The sequence below is a fragment of the Falco peregrinus genome, chromosome 2 (genome assembly GCF_023634155.1).
Source record: "Falco peregrinus isolate bFalPer1 chromosome 2, bFalPer1.pri, whole genome shotgun sequence".
NCBI classification, from domain to species: Eukaryota; Metazoa; Chordata; class Aves; order Falconiformes; family Falconidae; genus Falco; species Falco peregrinus.
The window spans coordinates 111,761,067-111,788,318 of NC_073722.1; the positions used below are offsets into that span (position 1 = coordinate 111,761,067).

Here is a 27,252-nt window from a genome sequence, read left to right on the forward strand (position 1 = left end):
GAGTGAGAAACAGGTCCAGCTTCGTTCCACATCTCTTGCTGTTACAAGGCTCAACTAACTGAATAGACAATTTAAAATATATTTTATATTTCCTCCCCCTATTTTGCAGCTGCCAGCAATTTCTCCTTCTTTCTTAATGTTAAGTTCGATCATCAAGGTATCACGACCAGACAAACTTTGCTCCCATTACTAGATGTTATACAAGCCTTAGACTCGTGTAACTGCTTTAAAAGAGCGTTTTACAGAGTTGACCCTTATTAGTACTGACTTCATTACTCCCTACCGCTAAAGCAGCCACGTGTAGGCAGCATCTCTGCTTCCCACCACCGCAGTGGATCACGGGGAGGTGGCTCGGGGTCACTGCAACACCACGCACATGGCGCTGGTGTCAGCATTCACAGCTCGGGTCCGGCGTGGGGGCCTGGTTCGTGCTGCTTCAGCGCGCGGAATGCACCGACCCCCACGTAGCACGGTAAAGCTGCACTCCCAAGCGCGGGCATTGCTCTGTGCCAGCACGCCTTGCCACCGACGCAATGGTCGACTTTGCAGTATGCTGAAGCTACACCCCCCTCCTGCTCCCCCCATTCCCACCACGCTCCCCCGAAGGTCCTTAACCAGGAGCAAGACCTGCGGCAGCAAGACGACCTGCAACCCAGTGCTGCCAGGCATCCTGACCAGCAGACCAGGGAACCTCCTTACCTCGCCTCCTTCTCTCACACACTACGAAAAAGAAGCCTCAAGAATGTCGTCACTGCAGCCATTACCCTAGGGTCTTTGGTACCAGCTCCTTCTCCTGACGCAGAAAAGAACCATCAGACCTACCAGGCAAGCACCACGAGTCACTCCTACACGCGAGTACCTTCCTGCCAGCACCGGTGGCCGACAAGTCAATGGTTTGTGACTGGTAAGGGGAAAGAAACTACATTAAGCTCTACAGATTAACAGAAAGTTGTCTTACATGCTCTCGTAATAAAAAAAGCATCAATTTAGATTTCGAACTGATCTTGTGCTGCATTTTCCCAGCACCAGACACTGCAGGAGCATGACCCTGGAGCTTCACGGACTATGCAGCGCTATTATCAATAAGCAAGTGTATTTCCTTGAGCTCTGAAAAGTGTGTGAACACATTTGTTTTTCCCACCTCTCCCCACATACAAAGGTTTTAATAAGCCTTAACAAACATACAAGCAAACAAACCCTTAATTAAAAAAAAATATATTAAATTCCTGAGCTGAAGGCTTCTAAGCAACTTTGACAATCCCCAAACATCCAGGTAATGATGGAAGAAAGCAGAGCTGAGATAAACACAGTGACGGCAACACCCCAGCCCCGCAGGTACGGCCAGCGGCACCGTCCCCCTGTGGGCTCTGCACCGGGTGCCCTGGCTGCTGACCCTGTCAGGGACAAGAGTTACCTGGTGTTCCTTGCAATTTCCAAACAGCAGGAACAGATTTCTGCACATTAGTGCTGGAGAGTTTGCAACAAGGGTTTCTAAACACTTATGGGTCTGATGCTTAAACCTCCGTGCCCGGTGCAGATCACACTGACCACAGGGGTGGAAGGTCAGACCACTGGCAGCGCTGCCATTGCAACACCAAGCCGCTCCTCTCCCCCCAGTTACAAGTGCACTGTTGTCTTTTTTGGTTTTAATTTTTGCGGTAAACACACCTCGTATGTAACTGTCCATCTGCAGGTTCTTCAAACACTGGGTCGCACGCTTTGAGTGATGGTTGTTTTATTCTTTTATTAAACGGTCATTGGTACTGGTTATTTGGTGCATCCAAACCAAAATATTAAAACTGCAAGCTAAGAGAGCAGCAACACAGCATATCCATTGTAAACAATTTATTATTATTTTCTACCTCAGTTACTTACAGGAAAAAAGTCATAAAAAAGAAAAAAAGAAGAGCACAGATGGACTATTTACAAAAAATGAGAAAATTCACAATAGCTGAAATGTTTGCAAATCATGCACACTAAGACAAGTTCACAAAAGCAAAGCAATTCATAGCAAAAAACCCCAAACAAAATAATAAGAAGCCATACAGATTAAAAAAAGCTATTGCCTGCAGAAAAGTAAAAAGAAAACTAACCAATTATTACATCAAGCATCTTTAATGAAATGAACAGCATAGCCGTGTATCGTAGAGCCTTTGACACTGACATTTTAAACAAGTGGATTAACAAACATTAAAATGCATTACAGTTCTACTGTAAGCATGCAATTTACTTCTCACAAACTTATAAAATGGGTAGAAACACTTTCAAGAAAACCAGAATTTAAATACGATATGTGTTTTCTACCCAAAAGTCCAGAATCTGGTCTTGTTAAAAAAGAAGCCAATGGATGGAGCCATTATCGCACAGGTTGGCTTCTGCGATTTGGGTGGAGACCAAGAGGCGTGATACGGCTTAAGCTAGCAGGGGAAAGCGCAATCCCTCTTGCCAAAATTGAAGTAATTTGCCCATGATTAGCAAGCAAAGTCTGGAAGCAGAAGCGACCGCACGGAGTATGCGCAAGCATCGCCAGCTGCAGGAGCGGGGGCGGTGAGTGGCTGGGAGCCTGGGGCAAGGGTCACTGCCGAGGGGCAGTACCCGCCCAAGACCCTCTTTGGTGGCTCCCAGCCACGGCCCCTGCACCATTATGGCAGCTCCAGCAGGAGCCACCAGCCCAAAGTGGACGCAACGGGGGCAGACGCGTGGGTCTGCTGCGCCCGCAGCCACCAGCGCCACAGGGTTGCACACGCGGATGCAGGGCACTTGTTTTGAGTAATTAAACCCTGCGCTGCTAATGATCCTAGTGATCAGAGACGCTCGTCTCGCTCCACCCTGATTATGATTTGTGCTGCTGCTGAACATCTCCATGTTAAAAAGCACCAACATCTCTCTCTGGGGCTGCTTGTGAGACCCAATTGCCATTTTTGCTTCCTTGATAAAATTATTTCTAAAAAGTTTGTGAGAAGTCATGCCTTCATAACGCCCCTAACCCCAATCCTTGTGAGTTACATTCCAAGTGGGCATTAAAAACTCATAACAAAGCAGAGGAAAAAAAAATTAAAAAAATAAAAAAATAAAAAGCAAACTCAAAGCAGTGAGGATATGGAGCCTTTAAAAAAGTAAAAATAAAATAAAAAGTCCAGTCAATCAAACCAGCCAGTAAGAGCAGCAATTTTTCAGTGGACATTGATATTAAACATGGACCACCCAGGCTTTTTCTGTCTCTCTCTCTCTCATTAGCACTGTAGTAAACCCCGATTAATTTGTTATGCATCTTTAAGAACTAGTTGATAAAAATTATGTCTTGTGAAATCGGCAAATAGTCTGCAAAGTGAAATAAGAACAGAAATTAATAGATTAAACTGAAAAGATAAGTCCCAGAAATTAAAAAAAAAAAAAAAAAAAGACACAGAAAGGGAGTGATTGCAATAAAAAAAAAAAGTCTATGTACCGAGTTATAAAAGCCTAGAGGAAAAAAATAACATGATAGGAGAAGATAGAGCAGTTGCCAAAGTGATTGCATGTGTCTCGCCCATGGAGCAAGGGGCCGTCCCGTGCTGACAGGCAAGAGCAGAGGATGTGGGAGAGAGCCCGTCCCGGGGACACAGCAGCGGCCCCGGCAGCCGGCGCGCCCCGGGCAGAAACCGCCATGCAAACAAGTGCATCATGACATTTGTGGCCTCTTTTCGCTTGGACAACAGTAAATACCAACAGGACAGTTCAATTCAGATGGCCTTTCAATTTGGTTTGTTGGTGGTTTTTTATTATTAAAAGGGTAAATAGGTGGCACAACCCGCGGAGCAACCGGAGTAACGCCAAGGCACCGCAGCGCAGAGCCCTGTGAGACCGTGGCTGCCAGCAGTGCAGCTCCGCAATGACACCCTCTCGGAGTCGATGACTTTAAAGGTCTTTTCCAGCCTAAACCATTCTGTGACTGGCCCCATCTCCAGCCTGTGCTGCCGGGCTGGTTCACTGCAGAGAACAGGCTCCACGACGCTGCTGCACCGCAGGGAAACGTGCGGCCAGGTCTCTGCAGCGAGCCACGGGAACACAGCGCTGTATCCGCATGTACTCCATCTATATGTACGCTGATATGTACACACCGGTGTGGTTGTAACAACACCGCCGTTTAGCAACCGCGGAGCCAGGAGGCAGAGGAAGCTCTCAGGCACGCTGCCTGGAATGCTCCTGCAGAAAACGGCCACGTATTTTTCTTTTAAAATCATGACATTGAGCATTTGGGCATCGCAACTTTAAAAAGCAGATTTCAGATTTCTCTCCATTGGGTTCGCACATGCTCCTACCTCACGCTTCCAAGCCACAGCCCTACCGCTGGCCCCATGGGCGCTCCTGCAAGTGTCAGAACACGGGAGGGGAAGGGCTGGGGGGTCTGGGTGCTTTTGCAGAGCAGGACTATGTGCTTACACTATTCGTCCTGCAGCACTAAACACCCTGCCCACGGCTGGCCCATCAGGCTGCCTGCTTGGTTCCTTGCCAGGGCTGATGGAGGCGCGAGCGCAGAGTGGTGAGAGCTATGCCGGCAGCAGAGACACGGCACGACGCAGCCGTCTGCGTGGCACTTGCTTCCATTGCCGCTCCGGCAGCAGCAGCGGCTGCTGGCACGTCCCGTCCTCAAGCCCTGACCCGCTCTCGATGCGCTCCCCTGCACCCTGAGCCGTGCTCCCGCCGCACGGGGGTCTCTGCCCCCAATACTCCGAGCGAGGGACACCCCGTGCTGCTGATGGGCGCCAGCCCCCGCGCACCATCCCTGCTGTCAGGGAGGGTCCCGGCACTGCTTGGATGGGTCGTGCTCCTAGAGACCAGGGTCCCCAAACTGCCTAACAGCCTCCTAACGGTTCTGATTGCTGTGAAGGAATAAATTACCTGAGTGGGAGTGGAGCAACCACCCCAGGCAGAGCTTCAGGGCTGGGAGATACAAGCAAGGCGGTGGAGGACTCTGTGCATCTCCCCTTCGCTGCCCTGCTCACAGCTGGTGCCTGCAGCCCGGTGTGCCCGCTCCTCCATGGGGACAACCCACCCTCATCTTCTTCTGCCAGAACCCAGCAACAACCAGCACACAGCTGGAAGGCTCGTTTTGAAAAAACGGGCCCTTAATAAAAATATATGGGGGCTAGAGTCAAACGCTACCTCTGCTGTCAGTGAGCACACGTGTTCATTTTAGACACCTTTATAATTAAAGTCATCTAAGCTCTGCCGATTTTCATCATTTAACTTATCAAAGGCGTCTCTCATTTAGCTGTCTTCATATGAATCAGCTGGTACAAGGGATTGTGAGGACCTGGGAGGGAGGTGTGAGACAACACACCAATGCCTTCTGAAGCCTTCCCCTTGCACGCAACCACTGGTGGCAATCCTGCCAGCCCGGACCCTGCCCACGGCTCTGCCGGAGCAGCCGGGCCAGCCCACCGGGGCAGGTGCCGTGTCACCCCCCACTGCCGTGCCACCTGCCCCTGCCCACCCCCTGCCTGCACGGCAGCTCTGCTGTCACCCCAGCCCCAGCTGCATCAGACCTGGCTGCAGCGCTGGGGTGGAAGAGGCAGATGAGCTTTAGGTAGAGGCCTTGGCACTTGTGAATTGAAACTGGAAAAAAAATAAATGCCAACCTTAACCGCACTGTTTCCCTCGGTATTATTAGTCCTGCAAAAACCAGCTGCACAGAAACTACCGTCCCAAGGACACCGACTGTTTTATGGATGTTCATACTACATATGGCCCCAGCGCCATGTGTAACCCTAATGACCCCGAGCCGAACACTAAGGCTGCCCCTTCGCCCCCGCATGTCACAGGAGAGCCGAGCCTCTCACGTCCTCGCCCATCCCCAAGGCCCTTCCTTGGTTTTCCTCCCCGAGGAGCTGCTGTCCCGTCCCTCCCGCACCTACTGTTGCTCGCAGTGGGGGGGTTCCCCTCGCTGTCTGCACCCCTGAGCAGCACAGCAGTGGGCGGTGGGACCGCTTGTGCGTGGCCCCCGTGACCAGCGTGCTGGTGAACCCCACGTGCAGCACACCCAGGGGCTGCACCTGGTAGTAAGCTATGCCCACAGCAACACCACAGTTGAGGAAACCCTCTGTCCTGCACGGTGCCAGTCCCCACGCTGTCGTGGTGCCCACTGTGCCCCACGGCACAGAGCAGCCGTGCCACGGAGAGGGGGGAAGCCGCGCCGAAGCCAAACCAAACCACCAGCACGTGGCTAGGAACTACTCCTGTGAAGGACACAGAGACGAAGCGATACAGAAGACAGGAAGGTTGGGCTTTTCCCTCCCAGACTGCACTCGTCACGAGCATGCACTTACCGCAGGACAGCCTGGGAACGTGTGTGCGAGCCTCTGTGTGTGTGTGTGTCTGTGTTTATCTCTATAATATATATGAAAGGAAAAACCCATCAAAGGGAGGGTAATAGCTCTTAAATTATCTCTGTTGCTTTATGTTCTAATTTAAGAAGTTTGTTTTCAAATAACCAGTACCAATTTACACGCTAGTAAAAATGTATTTAAAATATGTATATATAAATATCTGTCTTAAAATAGCAAAAAAAATTGTGGTTGTGTGAGATGCTCCCTGCAGACTTGCCTGTCTCAGCTTGCAGCTATGGATTTAAAAAAAGGGGGAGAAAAGAAAAAAGAAGGAAAGAGGGGGAAAAAAAGTAAATTTCAAATGAAACGTACGTACCTGGGAACTGATAGCTGTAACTTGGAGCAAATCCAGGATATCCTCGGCCATACGTCGCAACAAAATTTGGGTAACCTTGATCACAGAAACATTAAAACAAAAAATCAGAGACAGAGAGAGAGAAAGAGAGAAGTTTGAAGATTAATGAAGGCTTTTTGTTTTAAAATACAATATAAAATGACACGGAGGATGGGTGTGACTTGGTTTTACAGAAGGTATTAAAAACCAAGGTTTATTCCGCTCATGCAAAACTGTGGAAAGGTTTCATTATTATCTTGAATGGAAACATCTAGAGCCAGCCGGCTTTGCTGCTCACTTGCCTGCCTGGCTTTGTGCATGAGACCTGTCACTCAGGTAATTAACATGCACTTTGGTATCTGAAGTCCAAGGACTGTGCATACTTGTTAGCTGGAAGAGTAAATGCCAAATGCTAAGGCTAAACACATAACACAGGTTTGCTCTGACATTTGGAGAGCTTACAATGAATGTACTTTGCTTCAGAGCTATTGACAGTTGGAGATTAAGGTAGTAGTAATTCTTTATCCCAGGAGTGTGAAGGACAACAGTTAACACATCAAAGAGTTAGAGGCAGCAACAGCAACGAGCCAGAGAGTCAAAAGAGCTTTTAATTTTTCAGGAAAGTAAAACCCAGCTATGAGAACCACTTCCCAAAGCCATTTCTGAGATATGCGCAGAAACGCACCCAACCTCAGGCAGCTTTTGAAGTTTTATTCTGAGAAAAAACACCACTTTAGATCATTTTGTTAATAAAGATGCCCGAGTAAATGCACCAAGTGGCTCTAGTGCAGCAGCTGGGAGCGGGAGGCAGTGTGGGCTGGGTGGCAGAGTCCTCCGGGGGCGGGATGGACGGGGGTACCACCGCTGGGTGCCAGCCCTGCAGTGCCTGCCGAGGCTTTCACCGCGTCACCCACGCATGCCTTGCCAGGGTCACAGGGGACACCCGGGCCAGGGGAGGGGGCTTCACGCTTTGGGCAGGCTCATGGATGCACTGGGGGTCATGCTGGTCCCTAAAGGCGCGTGGGCTGGCAGCAGCCAAGGGGTCACACACTGTGCGCCCCCCTCCCCAGCCCTTATACACAATAGCTATCCTGTCTGGTGCCACTGTGGCAGCCGGCTATGGCCGGCACGGCTGATGCCAATGCCACAATCACTAAGGTGATTTCCTAAACCTGGAACCTCACTTCAACTCTCAGCATCTCCCCGCTCAGTTTTCTTAAGCAGAGGAATGACCCTTTGCAATCCCAGTGCAAGAAATGCTGCATAACGTTCCCGCTGTCAGTGCCAGCCCCGACTCCTACAGGCTCCGGGAAAGACCTTGCCAGACCAAGAAACCATCGCACAAAGTCTGCTCTCATGCCGTCTGAAGCCAGTGGAAATCTCGGCAGTGATGACAGCGGCCGCTGGGCTGGACCCCGAGAGCTTGTTCAGCAGCTGAGTGGTTCTTCTGGGGGGTCTCCTCTCTCTGCTTTTACTTATTCCTTAATATACTCATACGTCACACAGCTATTTTTCTGCTGCAGCAAGTCCCTCAATTTCTGATTAGATTTATATATACATATAAAGTACTATTAATCATAATCTAAAACTGTAAGATAAAAATGCTTGGGTGAATTTTGATTACGGGATTAAGCAGTGCCAGGGGAAAGCAGCCCTGTGATCCCTGGACAGCACGCTGCAGCTTTCAGTGGTATGTACACACCGCTTAGCCCTTGGCGTATTTATTTCACAGCTCAACAGCTGGATTCCCTTAGAAATTAATCACCTCTGTCATTAAATCAGATCTTTCAGAGTTAAGCTTTACAAACCTTTTTTCCTTTTTTTTTTTTAAAAACAACAATATTGATAAATGGATTGTTTGCTAAGTAAGTAGCGCCATTAACACCACTGTAGCTACACCATGAAAAATCACTTTGCGGCATCCGACCACAGACCCTCTCCTTGCCAAGTGGAAAAAAATAAGTTTTACTCTGATTCAAACGACTCCAAAGCAGATGACTGTTGGGGCCGTGGGGGACCGATGCGCCAGGCGGTGCTGACGGCTGCCCCGGGAAGCAGGGGCTGCAGGTGTGGTCCCCATGGCCCCGGCCAGGCATGGTGCTGGATGGCAGCTTCCCACATGCCCACAGTATTTTTGGAGCTGGCAGTGCAGTGCAGGATGCCATCTCTTCCCTTGCCCTGCCCCGGGATGCTCTGTGGGGCCAGCGATCCTCCTGCCCTGGTGCATTTGCCTCCAGAGCCCAGGCAGCTGCCCCCCTCGTCCTGGCCAAACCCGGCTGTGCCCGACAGCAGCGGCACCGGCGGAGCTGCCTGGGGGGTTCTCGCCTGCACTGCCAGCGCTCAACGCTCTCTAGGTCAGGCAGATGAAATCATAAATTTATAATACAACATTACTTCAATTTTCCTCTTCATTTACTGCTGCAGTGCCCAGCTCTGCTCTAACGAGTCAAAGCCCGATCCGCGCAGGGGAAATTGCCTGGCTGAATATCAATAGCGCATTAACACCATGCCCATGTGGATGCTTCATCAAGCCAAATTATGGCTATGCTGACCTACCCACCATTTCCATTAGATGCCATTCTCATCCTGCATTGGGCACCAAACAGATTATTTGCTTCAGTAGTCCTGGGGAATGATCAATCTCTCTAATTACCCCTTGTCGCTAAACCAAAAATCAAAGTTTTGCCTGGATTACCTCCGCCGAAGCGAGACCCTCCTGTCCATGGGAGCAGAACTCAAAACTAACAACTGCAACTGCTTTCACACTGCCACTTCCACCCCGCTCCCTCTCAGAGGACGGCAGCAGGTCCAAGGCGCCCACCCTGCGGGCTGGGGGAGCCTGCAGCCATGCGCTGGAGCCGTGCAGAGCCCACCTCGCAGCGGAGCAGACCCTGCCCTGTGCTGGGTGCTCTCTGGGCAGCGCTGGCATGCGAGGCGAGAGCCACGGCTGCTGGAAGCACCACGCTGCCCACCCGACGGCCCCCTCTCCCAGCTCCCACGCTCTTGGTGGAGGCAACACCGATGCAGCCACCGAGTCTGTCCCCACTGCAGCACGTGAGCCACCGCTCGGCATGGGGATGGTCTGCCGCGGGAAAGCAAAGGCTCTGCTTCCAGGATGAAAACAAACAGATTACGCTGACCTCCTTACTCCCAGTGTACTTGAGGGCATCACAGCATTCCTGGTGCTAAAGCCCATCCTGGCGGGCCCGTGGTAAAGCCTGAGTATCGCAGGTGTTCTACAAAAGGGGGAGCAGGGCAAACTGCCCTACTTCCCCTGCGCACAGGGGAACTGCGGCCCTGGAGAGCGGGCAGCTTGGCACTGTGCACGCACAAGGCTACTGGAAAGGCAGGAGACCTGAGCCGGGCTCCTGACTCCCCTCTGCCCCACCAGCACCTCCACAGGGAGAAACGGCTTCGCTGCTCCGAGCAGGGAAGTGTCCACAACCACTGAACCAGGCCGTGGAAATGCCTTTTCATTTCTAAATTCGGTGATCTGAGATGGACAAAGCTCATGGTTAATGTGTGGGAACACTGAGCACATTGGGGCCTGGGGACTGCTGCAAAATTAATTCAAATGGTCCAGTAAATGCAAGAAAATTGTTGTCTCCCCATGTTGCTCAGAGCAAGGAATGGCAGGTCCTTTGCAAAGAAAGGCACGCTCCTTCTGCCCAAGCACAGACCCATGCTGCAGCAAAACCGTGCAGGGTCTTTCCCAAAAGCAACATGCTGTGACCTTGACAGCAGCACCTGTGGCATGAGGGAATGCAAACCAGAAATCACCCCCGGCAGTCGCAGGGGGTGGCACATACTAGGGAGCAGCGAGGGAGAAGAAACGCATGGGCTGCAGAAGCTTCTCCCTTGGCCCAACAGAGCTGACCCACCTCGCACCCGCAGGGGAGACGAGAGCGCAGCCGAAGCCACTGCAGCTGCACTGGCCGGTGACGGCTGCAGCGGGTGCTGCTGCAGGAGCCTGGGGGGCCGGGATGGCTGCAGGGCCCCCCTTCCCACCTCCTGCCTCACAGGCAGCTGCCACTGTATTAAACAGAATCTGATGGAAAAAAGGAATGACCTTCTTTGAAGGGCACAAGCTTCTTTTATGCCTGAGTTCAGCCCACCTAGATTGAACAGGTGCAGTAATGCAGAGCCCCGCTCCGCCCTGCGCAGCGATACGAGCAGCTGGTCCGAGACCTTCGATCTGGAGCATCACACACCATTGGAGCAGTCTGAGGGGTAAGCCTTACGGGCCCAGCGCTGCTGTCTCTGGAGGAGTTTGCAAATTAAAAGCAGCCCAACTTCAGTATTAAACATCAGTGAGTCTCAGATGGCCATCGCCACGAGAAACGAGTGCTGTGGGGCCCCAGCTCAGACCAAGCAGTGCAGTGGTCACCTTCAGAGCCGGCACCACCACTGGGACCACCGGCATGGTTCCAGATGCAGAGAGCTGCTTCAGAAGGGAGGGGAGGGAGACCACCTTCTGTCAACATTGCTCCATGGATGCTTTCTTCTTTTTTCTCTTTTCTTCCCCCAGGTTTTCAGGTACAGACCTGAACGGAGGGCAAAAAGCTGTGGGGCAATGCGCCTGTGTGCCCCTGTGTGCTGGGGTCCGGGTCTGCGCCCCAGGACCGGGTGACGGAGGTGAGGTGCATGGCAAGCTTGTCGGGCCCCGCTCCACTGCAGATGCATGCATTGCCTGCACGGGGGGACGCAGTGCCTGTTCTTAAGCATCCACAGGGCTGGGGAGCAGCAATTCCTGCCAGGTGGGCTGCCAGGGTGAAAGAGATCACAGGAACTCAAACCGCTCCGGTCTGCTCATTATGCAGAGTGGCTAATTAATGTTCCTGATCTCCCCTGGGATCACGCGTGTCCCATCAGCAGACTGAGCCCATGACAGCCCAGAAGCAGCCCTGGCAAAAGGCTCAGCCTGCCCACACTCTCGGAGTCAAAAAATCCCTTCAAAAGAACACTTTAATTTTGTTCCAATCAACCAAATCATCACAGAAGCGGCTGCCTACGCACCTTTAGACCCCGGCTGCTGCAGGCTCCTTGGGGAGGCTGTGATTAATGAAAAAGACCAACTTCCTTAATAGCTTTGGAGGGAGTCGCTCCCCGCTCTTTCCTTTGGGTTGTCTCGTGCATTTGTTCCTCCGATTCTCTCCTCTGCCCATGAACAGCATCTGGAGAAGGTGACCTTGAACAAGGGCTTATGGAAACAGGTATAAAAATCCTTCCAGAGCAGCCCCGCTCGCTCTGTTTCAGTCCAGCCAGGCATCTAAAAGGAGGAACGGGGTAGGGCTGACACTGGTCTCCTGGGATCTCAGCAAAACGCTCGGCTAATGCAGACGCTGCCTCCAGCCGTACGTTACTTTGTGCGCCTCGTTGTCTGATGAGTTAATTATGCCCCTCTCCCCGTGGGGACAGGGGCCCACCGCGAGAGAGCAGCTGCCGGGGGCTCGAGAAGGAGGGATACGGGCTCCCCACCGAGCTGCTGCCCATCGGCCCCCTTCCCAGCCTTGAAGCCAACACTTACAGGCAGCCTTTGAAAACGGGGATTTATAATGGCCATCCAGACAGCTTTGCTCTTGTGCGTTGCAATTTCCTTGTTTAGCACTTAATTATTTAACATGGTGCCACTGTAGCAAGCAGGAACTTGGAAGATGAAAAAAAACACCCAGCTAGAGCAGATAATGAAGCATCTGGCCTTCAACATGAATCAATCATTAATTCTGAGCAAGTCACCCTGGTTTGCAATCGAGTAAGAGCACGTTGCAAGACCGGCCGGAGCAGAGCCAGTCGGGGTGACCCGACCCACCCCACCACAGCAGGACAGGGATTTGCCAACTTGCCCGCTCCGTGCAGACACAGATCCACGTTCTAGACCCAGGACAGAAAATTCAAAGCATCCTGGGGAGGCTACATACCAGAGACAGGCTCATTTCTGCCTGGGAACACCTCCAGATACCCTCCCGTTCAGGCACGCTTTACGGACACAGCGGGTGACAACTGAGGGAAAGTCCAGTGGTACAAAGGGAGCAGAAAGTTGAAACATATGGGGGTTTTACAGAAATACATTGGCAACAGATTAGCAGCATTTTGTCTTAGTAAATCTGAGGACAGAGTATCAAGAGGTTGTCACGTTATATAGAAAGAAGAACTCTCTAGGCAGAAACAAATGAGAACCCATTATAACTAAACAGACCTCATGCACAAATAGAATTTTGCCATTAAATATCATTTATCCCATTTAATTAGTATTTTCTGGATACAATACTCTGGACTAAAATACCGTTCCATCTCCTTGAAACTAGTAATTATTGTTGCGACCTATACCGTAACACATCTCCCTGCTTTCTCCATCTTGCATGCCATTTAAGAACCGGCAAGATTTTCAATTATCTATGCTGAACTGTCAAAGATACCTTTAAAAGAAGGGGAATAATGTGTGACTCAATTCCTCTAAAAAAGGGGAGAGATCATTTTTAGTCAGAATGAACACACTGCATCCTTCATCATTCTATTTTTGCGAGTAAGAGTAAAACAGGCTATTTAAAACATCCATTTAAATGCAAATTTTTATATTCCAGGAAGGGGGTGTGTGGAGTTAATCATTTACCACAGACAGGATTATTTTCCCCACTCCACCCCTGCTAAAGTTTTTGACTCGCACCCACACAGGTGCAGGGATTTGCTCACCCCTACGGCTTAAGCGTTCAGAAATCAGGGAGACAACACGGGAGCCACTGGCTCCGGGAGCCGTGTGGTGGCTACAGCACTTACCCAACATTCCCATCCCTAGCATAAAAGCGTCCATGGTATACGGTAATCCACGTGCCCTTCCTCTCGTCCCTGGTGGAAACATCACTTCTTTAGGTTGTGCTTTCTTACATTCTACCTATTGAGCAGAAACATGTACAAATGAGATGCAAATGAATTCCATGTAAATGTCAAATGCAGAACTGATCTACTTAAGGGGGGAAGTTTTATTTTTAGCATTTGCCTCCCCATACCGCCTCCCCCTCAAAGGTGAACTTTAAGAATAGCGTAAATGGATTTAAAAGAGCAAACGTGTATGTCTCTTTAAACACACATAGCAAAACCCCACTGGAAAGATGACAGAAATGCTGATTTAAGAAGTTGCCGTATTCCTGAAAGGAAAACCTGTGCTGCGTTCCCTCTCAATGGTACTCGCGGGAGTGAAATGAATGGAGGGAGGTCTCCAGCACAGCTCTATTGCAATCGATAACAGAAAATGACTCTTGGTGATCATTACAAAAAGCTCCTTTTAAAATAGGAATAAAGAATCAATATTTCTACCCAGCAGAAAATTTCTGTAAACCCTATTAATAAATGATCTGCATTCTTTCACTTCCAGTTACTCCTGCTGCCTTTTGAGGCTGCTTAATGTCACTTGAACCACACTGCCGGTCCCGACCGATGCCTTGCGCGAGGCGGCGCCGCCAGCCAGCCGGCAGCAGGACAGCCAGGCCCCCAGGACCCCCAGCCACGCCACCGGGTGCTGCTTCCCAGCCTCTTTTTGTATAGGAAAAGGGAGAAATAAGGCACGTTTCCACATTTCCTAGCTCTGGCACTGCCAACTTGCTCCCTCAGCAGATTGTCCCCACGCTCCCCTCGGCACTGGCGCTACGGCTGTGCCGGTAAGCTGGTTTGGAGCTAACCAGAGTTATCCCAACCCATTTCTATGGCTCTACACCTTAGCTCGTGGTCTGAGCAAGAGGAAAACGTGCAGGCCTGCAGTGCAGCCCTGCACGGGATGCGGGGAAGCCCCACGCTGCTATCTGCCCCACCTGTACACTTTGCACAGTGAGAATCACTGGTCTAAGGGTAAGGGTCTTGGGCTGAATCCAGAGGTCTGAGCTTTATTGCCTCTAACTTTTTCTCCAACCAGTTCCTCGATCCTCTCTGTGCATTTACACCCCTCCCCAGCCTTTGCCTGGCCAGAGCAGAGCGGGAGCAGGGGTGCTGCAAGCCGGGACCGTGCTCCTGGCAGACACTGTGCCACGGCCATGCACAGCCCCGCTGCCCCCAGCCCCACTGTCCTGAGCGTGGGGGGGCTGCTTGTTGGGGAGGACTAGGAGAGTCGGCTCCCAGCAGGGCTGTGTCCCCCCGCATCCCCTCCATCACTCGCACAAGCAGGCAAAGGTGGGCGTGCGCCCCACATGCAAGCAGGCAGCTCCCCCAGGCAAACCCGGGGATGCAGGATAATACGGCTAAACGTCTCAGTGCCTAATAGCCCGATCAGTGACTGTGTATTCATTGTCTTATGAAAACCAACCGCCTGTTCCTAGGCAACCCCATCAGCGAAAATTTCAGGTTTATACAATTTTCATTTAGGTAACATAAAGGTTAACTGACTGTAATGGGAGTATTTTAAACAAAACCACCTACTCCTCCCCTTTCTGCTGCAAACCTCCACAGACCGTATTTACTTTGCTTGCTCGCAACACTTCCCAAAGCTACAACGCTCAGACACTGCCAACGCGGTCAAAACACACACTTCTTGCAAACAAGCTGCTCCAACGCAGTGAAGTTTGGAGCAAAATTCTTCTGGAGTTCTTATTTTGTTACTTTTCTGCCAAAAAGTGTTTGGGTCCTTGCAGGAGGCAGTGGGAGAGGGCAGAGAGGGGTCGGGGTGGGCTGGGGTAGGGAGGCATGTGTGTACAGCCCCGACACCGCGGCACAAGGGGAACAGGGAAGTAGGCGAGCAGGGGCAAAAGCAAGAGGGGTGCTGCAGAGACCCACTCTGTAGACATCCCAGAACTGGCAAAGCCTCAACAGGGCCAGCAATGTCCTCCGTCTCCTCTTCAGTGCTGCTAGGGCAGCAAGTTCTCCGGCAGAGAAACACCTCAGCGAGGGCCATGGTGAGGAACGGTGTGTCCTCCAGCCAGGGCCACCAACCGCCGCGCCCCTGTCCCCTGCACACCCATGCTCACCCCAGCACACACAGGCTCCTGTGGGCACGGGACAGTGCAGACACGCTACTGAGTGTGGTGGAGAGCCCTGCGGTGCACCCCAGGGCTGCCAGGCCCTGGAACTAAGACAAAAAGTGAAAGAAAAGGAAAGCGAAAACTTCACAAGCTGAGGTGCTGCCGTCAGAGCAGGGCCAGGGACAAGGACAGCGCAGGAGATGTGTGCGCAGCCCCATCACTGCCCTGCAGGGATGAAACCTTCAGAGCTTCCCAGGAAGGCTTAAGCCTGAGCCCTGATGGTGGGTTTCAGCCTTACTGGGCTGTGTGCCATGCTCCCCTCCCCTCCCCCAAACCTCGGTGCCCCCAGAGAGCCCCACAGCCCAAAGGCAGCAGCCTGCTGCTGCTCCCGTCTGCACCAACCGCCCCGGAGAGCCCAGCGAGCTCGAAACGCCGAGCACCAGCACCCCAGCAGCTCAGAAGCATCCTCTCAAACTGCCCTTTGCTTATTTTCAGTTGGAGGGTCATTTAACAGGAGCGTGCTGATCCAGCTTCTCCAGCCAAAGGGCCGGGGGTGAGCACACGAGTGTGCCCTTTCATTTCGCAGCTGCGTTTTCTGGGTTCGCCACCCCTCCGAATACCACGGCAGCATTGGTTACACCTCGCGGCCACTGGTGCTGCCAACAGTCAGGATGATAAAAACAATCTAGCCTGGCTCGATGGACAATTAACAGGAAAATGAAGTTTGGATTAGCACCGTTAGAAACAATAACCCAGTAATTAGCTTTTGCAACCACAAAACAGCCTACTGCTGCTCTCTGAAAGACTAGTGTAATTTATGATTTTCACAGCACACAAGGATATAAAGGGAATGGCAGTGAGCTGCAAAGAAGTTTTAACTGGGATTTAAAAGGGAAGGAAAAGCCACCAGTAGGAAAGAAAAATAATTCCTAAGCCTTTGTAAACAAATATGCCCCCTATTAAGGGCAAAAATATTCGCTGTTATCCAGCAGAGACTTTTTTCCCCCTGGGAGGGATGACACACAAGATAAGGGCCCAGGAGCACTGGCCCCGCCATCCCTCGGGAAGGGGCTGTGTGACCTGGCAGCATGCCTCGGGTGGATTGTTACACTCCCCATTCAGCAGCATCAGGCCTTGAGGTGCCCTGCAGAAGCTGCCCATGCACCATCCCATCGGCGCACGGCAAAAAGGCAGTGACAGGAGGCGAAGCACCATGCCAGCAGCCTGGCAGTGGGCTTGGACGGTGCCTCTTCACTAACAGAGGCTGCAAAAGCAGAAAAAAAGTGGCCAGGCTGCTCTTCTGCAAGAAGCCAGCCCTCTCCTCCACGGGGAACGGGATGGATGGAGATGGCCACAACCATCCTGCAGCCACGGTTACCATGAGGGTAAAGCCCTGGAGGCAGCCGGGACGTCACTCGTGTGCTGGCAAAGCGGAACGTACAACAGGACTGCTCCAAGAGGGAATATAGCTGGATTTATGAGTCAGTGCTCAGCTCAGTACCGAATCACCCCCAAGAGCCCGCCCAATGCAGGGACTTTGTACATAAATCCGGATCTTGCACAAGCTTTCAGTTCAGCATTTCTGTGCATCTTAATAATTTCCAGATTTTTTCCATCTCCTCTGTAGGAGGGATGTGCTTCACTTTCAGCAGCCTAACAAAGAAAGTTTTACTCTAAAGCAAAAAAAAAAAAAAAAAAAAAAAAAGCAGGGAAACTAAAATTCACTATTTTTGTTTAGTCTAGTTGGGAGAATTAACATTACACTGGGGTACTCTTGGGTCAAGCCAAGCAGTCAAAGCCACTAGAACCCAGGATGGCTGAGATGGGGAGTTAAAAGCCTCTTATACCCAGCGCAACAAAACAGGCTGTCAGCTTTCAGCACCAGGATGTCTCAAAAAAACCCATGGCTAACAGCTTTCCAGGGAAACCAGGGCTATTTTGAGGACAGCAGAATGCACACATAGTCACGATGCACAAAAAAACATTTTACCACCCAAAGACAAGGCAACTTTGTCTTGCCAGCAACGTGTGATTCACAGTTAGCTGAGATCCCATTACCTTGGGGATGCCGTGCCGTTCATGCCACGGCAAGGCAAAACCATCGCTCCCCTAACAGGGGAATCTGTATCCACCCCGTGCTGCTGCAAAGGCAGCGCTACACCAGGCCACAGCAGAAAGGTTAGAAGGGTATTAAAAAAACCCAATGCATTCGATCATTGACAAAGGTACGGTGGGGACAAAGGGATGTCACCTCCTCAGACTGCAACAGGAGAAGTTGGCAGCTACAGGTGAGCAGAGGAGTTCACCAGACTTTCTTGTGATGCATCAATCTAGTTTGTCCACAAAACACCCGGTGTTGGGCAGGTCCTTCTCGTCCCATGGGGGCTGGAGAGCCCAGCCCCTGTGGAGAAGCTGGCCAGGGCGGCGTTGCTGTAAAGCTCACGAGCTACATCATTTAAAAGCACGTTGAAGACAACACTGTAGGAATGCATCCAATCTGCAAGCGGTCTGCAGTGTCCTTCAGCTGACAGATGGGGCTTCCAAAGCGACTGCACCTTCTGCCTCTCCCTAGCACCACGAACGTCAGTGATGCCTCGTGTACCTGCCTGCCCAGCACCATCCTGCACGGGGTCAATCACCAAATCATCATCAAATGGTTTGGGTTGGAAGGGACCTTAAAGATCATCTAGTTCCCACCACTGCCATGGGCAGGGACACCTTCCACTAGACCAGGTTGTCCCAAGCCCCGTCCAGCCTGGCCCTGAAGGGGCCTCATGCCCTCACTGCGATGAGCTGCCCACAAAGAGCCTGTCACCATGGCCATCGGCTCCTTTGCACAACACCTCACAGCAGAGCCCACAGGTGCTCTCCCACAACAGCCCATCAGACGTCAGGCTCCAGCTCTACAAGCTCATAGCGATCCTGCAGCAGGGAACAACAAGCAGCAATGCTTCCCCCTGACCTGCTGCCCACCAGAGCCCCCACAGGCAGGCACACTTTGAGCCTCGGTGCCCAAATGCCTCATGGAGGAGAGAAGGGAGAATCCCAGCTCTGAAGAGTTCCCCAGGGACTGCAGGAGGGTCCTCAAACTGAAGCTTCTGTGTCTAATTTTTCTCCACTGGAGGTGGTTTCTTAACTCTCTGGTTATCGGCCTGGAGGGTAAAACGAGGGTTAATGCCCATGGGGAGGCTGGAAAGGGTGAGGGAGCACCGAGGTGTGATGAGCTGGGGCACTGGGCAGATTTGGGACAAAAGATCAGAACACACTTACAGCACTAAAGCAATTTGCTCACAAGGGAGAAGGGTGATTTCTGGACCCAGATTAAACATACACCCACACACAAATCTCTCATGCCCATCAACCCTCCCCCCCTGTCCCTTGACATGCCTTCCTGGCAAGCCAACGCCACGTCCCATTCCAGCCCTACAGCCACTCTGGGCCCAGATGCTTGGTACACAGAGCAGCAGGGTCGCCTGGCCAAGCCCGCCCGAAGACATCTGCTCCAGAAGCAGCTACCGGCAACACCCCACAGGCCTGCAGCCCAGGTCACACCTGCAGCCAGCTGAGCAGCGTGGCATGCCCCAGCCTGCACTACGCTCCCTGTAGCCCCCAACACAGCCTGCAAACCCGCTGCCACCACCACCAGTAGGGCACCAACTGGAGAGGCAGCAGGATTGTGCATGAGGCCCAACACCACATCTAGGGGTTGACCTCTGCCTTCCACGGCGCCCAGCTGGCAAAGGACCCAAAACATCCTTTGTAGCTTCCCAAAACATCTGTGTGAGGCTGGGGGTGGTTTTCTGGTTTCCCATCGTGTTTCCTCTGCTCCCAGTAACTGCAGGGCCCTTGGATACTGGTGGTCTTGTGCTCCCTCCTGCCTTCTGCGTGTAGTGCGCGGTTTAGTCTTTCCAGGGATGGAGGTGCCTTAGACTACACAACATTTGGATGAAAACCCAAAGGCACGTGGTGTGTGAAACACACGTCTAAAACGTCACCACACAGTGAAGGCTGCCAGTCTGGGGAGAAGCCTGAAGAATACTGGTATATTAAAAAAATGTGCACAATAAAACCCCCCCAAAACCCCACCGTGAGAAACAGACACAGGTGCTACGCAGCGCTGAAGCCTATTTTAAGCCAGCCCAACATTTCTGCCAGCTGCTCCAGAGCCTGACTTGAGAACCTGACTTCAGTGCCAAGCGCCTGGGCCAGGCTCGGTTCATCGCGCCGCTCACCCGGGCTTGTCCCACATATCCCCGATATGAACGACTCTATCACAGTGGGATCTAAAGGAAAATAAATTAGTCTGTCACATTTCTTTTTCAGCTACTTTTGCATCCTCTTAGAAAACCAGCTTTCTCTTTGCAAAGCAGCCTGTTTGTGTCAAAGGAACGGTAGGCTGGGAATAGCTTGTTTGGGCTTTATTTGTTCCACCCTGCAATGTTTGGAGAGCATCTTTAGCCTCCCACGTAAATTCCAAGTTTCATTTATTAAATACCTCACTGGCATTTTCTTTTTACTTTCACACTGCTCCTTTAATATTACGTTTGACATTCTAAGCTTTACGGATGGCAGCAGCAGGAGAATGGGTGGGCTAAAAATAGCCTGCCACAGAGACGGGAGGCTAGAAATAGGCTGGTGAACAACAGCAGCCCTGCCACCCTTTGCCTGCCCCCACATTTTGGGAAATGGCAGCATTCAGGAGACAGGAAAGAGTGAGCTCAGGGTGAGCTGGTGCCTGTGGAGCCATGGATGCTCCAGCCAAGCAGCCCAGGGATGGGGACATGCATGGGGACGGGATGGGGACATGCATGGGGACGGGATGGGGGTCCCTGTCCCAGCTCACCAAGGGGCTGCAAACCTCATCGCCTCAAGTGGGGCTGTGAGAACCCGTCCCCTTTGGGGCTCAGTGCTAGAAGGGGGTGTGTTAAAAATGAAGTGAGAGTAGTTTGTCTTCAAGGGTGCTGTGGAAAGTGCACCTATGCCTAACTCTGACCCCCAGCCAGCTGTGTGTCACCTCCAGCCACTGCACCGGCTCAGGGTCACACACACGTGCACAAGCCCTCCTGCCCCTGCCTGGGTTTGTTTGGTAATTAATCTGCAGACACATCAGCAATATGATGAGTCAGTCCCAAGACAGGATTATGTCTCATCTCCTCCCTCATGGGCTGCTTTTAAAATTAGTGCTCTAGAAGGAGTGACAAGAAGAGAATGCTCAAAGCATCGTGGCACCTGGATCGTGCACCAGGCAGGCGCAGACAGCCGGGAAGAATCTATTTTAATTATGCGCCACACCAAAACACCAACAGCCTATGCTGTTTCTTTTGCTCCTTGTGCTGTTCCTCATGTGTTTTCATCCTGTTGCATCCTCCACATCCCCTTCACGCCCTGCTACGAAGCATCACACAGTGCGCTCTGCCCCACTGCTGGCACCGGCTTTGCCGGGACACACCAGCACCTTGCCAGGGCCATGCCGGGCAGCGCTGATCTGCACCAGGCAACGGCCAGCCTTGCTCCAGAGAGAAACCCACCGTGTGAAATCACTAACCTACAAAGTAGGACACGACACACACCCACCCGCCACAGAGTGGGAGGAAAACCCCGGAGCATGGCACTGTAGCTCTCCCCTCCCAGCTGATGTTCTTACCTAAATTAAGTTTAAATTCCAAGCATTTCTAATTGTTGCTGGGTCTGTCGTCGGGATGCTGGGATGGGGGTGGTTGGGGTTTGTTCTTTTTGTTTTAAGGCAGATGAACCAGCATTTAGTAACTATATGGAGGGGAAGGAGCCTCCCCTACAACCCACGCGAGGTATCGCCAGCGGCAGGAGACCCTGGGAGCAGGAGCGGCTGGGGAAGCAGCGAGGTGCTCAGACAGGGCAGTGGCAAAGCCGGCGGCACCCATCCGAGATGGAGCGAGAGGCTTCCCATGGGACAAGGAGAACTGCCCCAGCCCTGCCCTGCCATCCCACCCCTCAGTTTGCCAAGGGGACCCTCACTTTTGTCTCGGATGCCTACTGCAGTGAGGAACAATATGAGGAATATTATTTCAGTGCCCTGGGAAAAATTAGCAAGTCAAATATTGAATCAGGCCTCCAGCATATGCCAAGGAGATTGCTTTGATCTTATCCACACTAAAAGCTCTATTATTGAATTTAAAGTCTGTGAACACATATCAGACCAATATACAATGCATATCTGAATACACATTTGAGAAGCAAAGGATGTTTTGACAAAGGGAAAAAGAATATTTTAGCTCAAAATATCAAAGTTACTGCATCAATTGAAATACGAATGCCCTTTTTCATCCGGCTCAGTGGCTTTACTGACAGGGCAACCCACAAACCGGGACCCGACTGTCGTTTAGGAGAAACTTCATCAGGGTCCGGCTCCTGGCTTGGGCCTGGGTGGGAAGCGATCGCGGCTCGACGGCAGAGCCACAGCTTCCCAGGGGACACGGCCCATCAGGCAGCAGCACCATGACACAGGAGCTATTTCGGGAGCGCGCTGCCTGTAGCAGCTGCCCAGTCCACTGCCCTCCTCCAGACCCCGAAAGGCAGCCGGCAGTGGCTGCCACGGCTCCCCCAGGAGCCGGGTGGGAGAAGGAGGGCTTCTCCAAGGCCGGCACAGGAGTGGAGCAGGTTGTCTGACCCCATCTTCAGCCCTTTGGCTTCCCACACCAAACATGCTCCAGGGCGGCTGCCTGAGCCTGCTGGCAGTGCCTGCGCTGCTGTGGGGACAGACACCTGTGCGGCTGGCACGGGGACGGGAGTGGGGTCCAGCCTCAACACCCTGCTCCCACGACCCCCCCGCTGTGCCCGGCACCCCATTCAGGAGAAGGGTATCCCCCAGGGCCACCACCCAGGCATGGCACATGGCTGTGACAAAGGGTGAGAGCTCGCTGCCGCCGACACGCGCTGCCGAACACAACTTACCATTTTGTTATTGATTTCGTGGAAATGAATTTCACAGACTTTTTCCACCACGTCTTCATTTTCAAAAGTTACAAAGCCAAATCCTATTTAATAAAGAAAGAAAAAGGGGAGGGGGAAAGGAAAGTATTAGTTAAGTTGAACAATTTCACTTCAATAAAGCATTACTTAGCCATCGGGACTCCAGAAAACTTTCATAAAAGTATGCATGTGTAAACACACCTGCTGTCTATGGAGCTGCTGCTGAACTTATCACAGACTAATGGAGGGAAGAAGCATTGTCTCGGGGAAAATTAATACGGTTCTGTTGCAGCTCTTCCATAGGATTTAATGGGGAATTAAAACCTCCTTATGGATTTTTTGATCCATCCTGCAGAATTTAATGGATAGTTACATCCCAGTTACACGATGGCTCAGAAACTACAATGAGGCCATATTTTCTTTTAAACCTTATAGGTTTTTAAGAGCAATCTCTACAAACCCAATTATATTTCTATGGAACCATATTGATTTTATCTCTTGTTTAATTCCATGGGACTTCTCCATTAGAGCTGACTCATTACACGGCTCCAAAAAATAAAAACCCAGGAAGACAGAAGATGATTCCTCATTTAGCCCTGGCAAAGAAAAAAATACCAATGCTTCCCCAAACACGCAGCAGCACTCTGTTTCCACCTGCTCTGAGCAAACACCAAATGTCCCCACTGCTGCGTGCCGGGGCGGGCGGCACAGCCACCGCAACTCCGTCCTGCACAGATGCAGCCGGCCCCGCGGGTCAGCTGGGCTCCGGAGGTGGTTATTTGTCCCTTTCTTCCTGAATTACTTCCTCTAATACCTCATCAGGACATCCTGAGGCCTCCACGAAACCATTACATTTAAGGCCTCTGATCTAATCATTCCTCTCTTTTCTCTACTTCAAAGGAGCAGTGGGTTGGGGCTGCTTTAGGGCCGTTTGATTCCTGCTGCCTGCCTGTAGCCGTACACCGCATTTGCTCTGCCGGGGCCACACTACAGAAACCTGGCAGCCCACCACAGCAGTACACAGGCATGCTCCCTGCTCCTTCCTTTAAAAAAAAAAAAAAAAAAGTATCAAGCTAACAAACAAAACCCAATCTAACGTGCTACGTTTCTGGCAAAGGCTCGATGAGTCAACATCAACACCAATTAAGCTAATGAAATCTTAAAAATGTAACAACAGGATGAGCTCCATCCCCCAAACCACACTGAAAACTGATGGACCCAACACTGGTAAGACGGCACGTGATGTCTTCACAGCACCAGGCTCTGAGTCCAGCGAGCTGGAGCGTGGGCATCCCCATTGGCAGCCTTCGCCCCAGGCTGGGGCGAGGGGGAAGGAGGATGGAGGGGAGCCCAGCGCTGCCCGGTGTTACTCTCCACAGGCAGTTTTGCCCAAGAGCATCCCTCCGCTCAGCCACGCACCGCACTAATGCTGTTTGGTCTCTGCTGACTGATGAGCCGGCTCCCATCTGCTGCCAGCCGTGTGTCTGTCTGTCCTGTGGCGCCCACCCCAAGCCCCAGCTGGGGGGCACACAGCAGCGAAGCCGGCTTTGCTACTGACCCTTCCCATTGTGACTAGCACCCTCCAGCATGCGCACCGTGCTGGCACCCCCCCGCCCCCCCAGACCCCTGGCACCAGCAGGCACCCAGCCACCAGCAGCTTCTGTGCCGGGGTCCCAAAGCACCACTCCATCCTTCCCAACACATGCTAGATTTGCTTTGATGGGGTGCAGCACAAAGTATTAAAACTATACAGGGGTTTTGGCAACCTACGGGTACAAGATACACTTGGCAGGCTACAACATTTGAAGCTGTGAGGAGCGTTTCAAGGTGAGGTCTGAGCAGCTCCCAGACGCTTGTTTGGGAATGCACAGTACGTGCAGCAATAAGGAACGCTCCCATCCCTCTTTGGACCCTCTTATTGGGGCAAACCCCACCAGAAACAGTTTCTAGGTCTCCTCCGAGGCACGACACACCATCCAAGAGTGCATCAGACTCAAACCCAGTGCTCAGAGCACTATTTTGCTTTGCACTTAAAGCATGTAGCAGCTTGAAGGATTTTACTTAACTAAAGTCTTTCATTTGCCTTCTAAATTACTCCCTCTAAATCTACCTTAAACAGACCTGTAGTTAAAACTAAATTTTTTGTGGTTAACTGGCTGAATATGGCATCCCAGGAATCCTGGAGCACACTGCATGGGCAATTACCAGAGCTGGGAGCAGCGTGTCACCAGGGACCGGCCTTGCCCAGCGCAACGAGATGGCCAGTCCGGGTCTACAAGCCATTAATTGTTTGAGCACCAGCAACATCTTCATCATTAGTAACTCATTAGCAAGTACTGTAGTTGAGGATTTCTCTTTCAACTTTTGTCAGGTCTCACTGCCAGGATGGAGGAGAGAGGGAATTTAGAGGAGATTAGCCTTAATACACGTAACACTGCAAGAAAGCCCACTGTAGTCATTACACATTTGGATTTGGAAACACGTTTCCCATTCTCATCCACCCCATATGGCTTAAATACAGCTTTATCAAGAAATTATTTGTCTAATTAAATCAGATAGCTACCCAGCTTTCTGCATTTACAGATTTTGTAACAAGAAAAAAATAACAATCCATAGGTGTCAACACTCATTTGCAGGTTTTTAAAGGATCGGTGCCACCTGGCACAGGCCAGCCCGGCTGGTTTGGCACCAAAGCCCAGCCCTGGTGGGTTGGTGAGGGACCCCAGCGCTGCCCCCCGTCCCTTGTCACACCCAGAGCCCACACAGGGTGCTCCAGCCGGAGCTGAAGGCTGGCAGCGTTTCACCTTCACGATTACCGACATCTTCAACTGATTGAGAAGCAACCAGAGGATTTTAATCTGCACATATACAGGCACTTAAAAATCCATAGGATGCTAAATCAAGGGATGCTATGGTTCCTGAAATGAAGAATCCCCAAGAGATTGTATACCCCAGAATTAAAAACTTCTTAAAAGTGGCAGATAATGGATCCTTTTTTCTGGTTTCACTTCTTGAATATCAGATTCCACCTTTTAGTAATTGTACACACACAAAAATATTACTGCATACGTGCCTTATTAGTTAGCATAATGAATACATGCTCATTTTTAAATTACCAACACTCTCAGAAACCTTCCTGGACTAAACAGACAATTATTTCTTCTGAGAGGTACTAAAAGTCAACAAAAAAAGGGTTCTCAGAAAGTGTATGAAAAAGATTAACACAAAACAAAGAAGGCTGTTTAAAATGGTGACATAAATAGGATTCCGGTTGTCAAGGAGCACACATTTTAAAATGAAATTATACTGCATCCTTCTGAATGAAGCTATTATTGGAAGCTAACAAGCTCTATTTAAGAGATAAGCATTTAACAGAGTCAAACGGTTGGGTTTTTTATTCAAATGAATAAAACTGAATATTCATTTGAATATCTTTTCTGTAAAAGAAAAGACAAAGAAGAGGGGAAAAAAATAAAATAAGCAAACAGATGCCCCCCGCCGAGCACCTCCAAGCCAGGTGCCACTGCTGGAGGAAGCCCAGAGGTGGCCTCCAGACCTTCAGGTGATGCCCCCCATTAGCATCCGCTCAGGGCAAGGAGCCACTCGCGCAGTCCTGCCGCCGGCTGAGGGTCGGGGGTCCCGGGGGTGGGTGCCAGGCCTGGCCCCAGTGCCAGGGGCTTTGCTCTGCCTGTGGAACAGGCCGGTGCCCAGCTCCGGCTGGCTGCCAGGGGCCAGCGGGTGAAGGAAGGAGGCGGAGGAGGCTGTCCCGCGGAAAGCTGCTCTGCAGGTGCTGTGGAAGGTGGCTCGGCTGGGACCAGTGCTGGTGGCCTGCTGGCACGGGGTGGTGAGTGCCGCCTCTGCTCTGTGCCTTGTCCCCCCAGCACCCCAGGGGAGCTGCACCGCACCAGGCACCCCCGCCGCCCTCCTGGGCCCACCAGCAGCGGGAAGCAGCTGGAGATCTCCCATCCCATGGCCCCCACAGCACCTCCCTCCCGCCCTGTCCCAGCACCACAGCCGCGCTCAGGGCCGCTCCATGTTCACACGGAGATGTGGAGGTGCCAAGGCCTCAGCTCAGAGGGATGGGGATGATGGATGGGGCTCGGGGGCTCTAGAGGATGGCAGAAGGAACCCCCGGGCAGGTGCCAGGGAGGTGGCCCCCACGGCAGGTTTCGGTGTGAGGGGGCTCACTTCCAGCCCCCCCCCCCGCCGTGGGTCTGCTCCAGCCTGGTGCGGCCACGGAGCGGCTCCTGCCTCCAGCAACACGCGGTGGGTGCTCAGCAGAGGCTGCTTCTTCAGGTGACTTGTTTTACTCACTGGACTTTCTGTATCTGCTAGTTAGAAGCTAAGACATTTGGGGGTCAATTACCAAAGGATGCAGCTGCCTTCAGCTGAAGCAGAACAAGGTGTGGGTGCTCAGCACCCTGCAGAGCAGCCCCTGCGGGCGGCTGCCTGGCACGAGGGGCCTTTGTTAACGGTCACTCACACAAGGGGCCTTTTCATGAGGGAGCAGACACACTTGAATTATTCCGGGGGAAGGGAAATCCGGGGAAACACATTTCTTCATGCAAATCAAGAGTCTCAAGTACCCAAATGACCCTAAGTTCCCCCGGAAACGTTTCCAACAAGCCTGCAGATGCCAGCCCAGCCCCCTCAGGTCCGA

The 27,252-nt window shown here is 51.8% G+C and overlaps 1 protein-coding gene across 15 annotated transcripts in view; it reads right to left on the reverse strand.

Moving 5' to 3' along the window:
• The window catches only part of MSI2 (musashi RNA binding protein 2), a 255,942-nt gene that overhangs the window by 36,249 nt on the left and 192,441 nt on the right, over positions 1–27,252 (reverse strand). For 14 of the 15 annotated variants that reach the window (XM_055794703.1, XM_055794706.1, XM_055794709.1 and 11 more), the window contains 3 exons: positions 22,575–22,657; positions 13,477–13,591; positions 6,685–6,759 (listed from right to left, as the gene is read on the reverse strand). In XM_055794703.1, the coding sequence (XP_055650678.1) occupies positions 6,685–6,759; positions 13,477–13,591; positions 22,575–22,657 (273 nt within the window). Of the gene's footprint in view, positions 1–1,830; positions 3,322–6,684; positions 6,760–13,476; positions 13,592–22,574; positions 22,658–27,252 lie in introns of those variants that run through there. The other variant, XM_055794716.1, reaches the window with a different exon arrangement.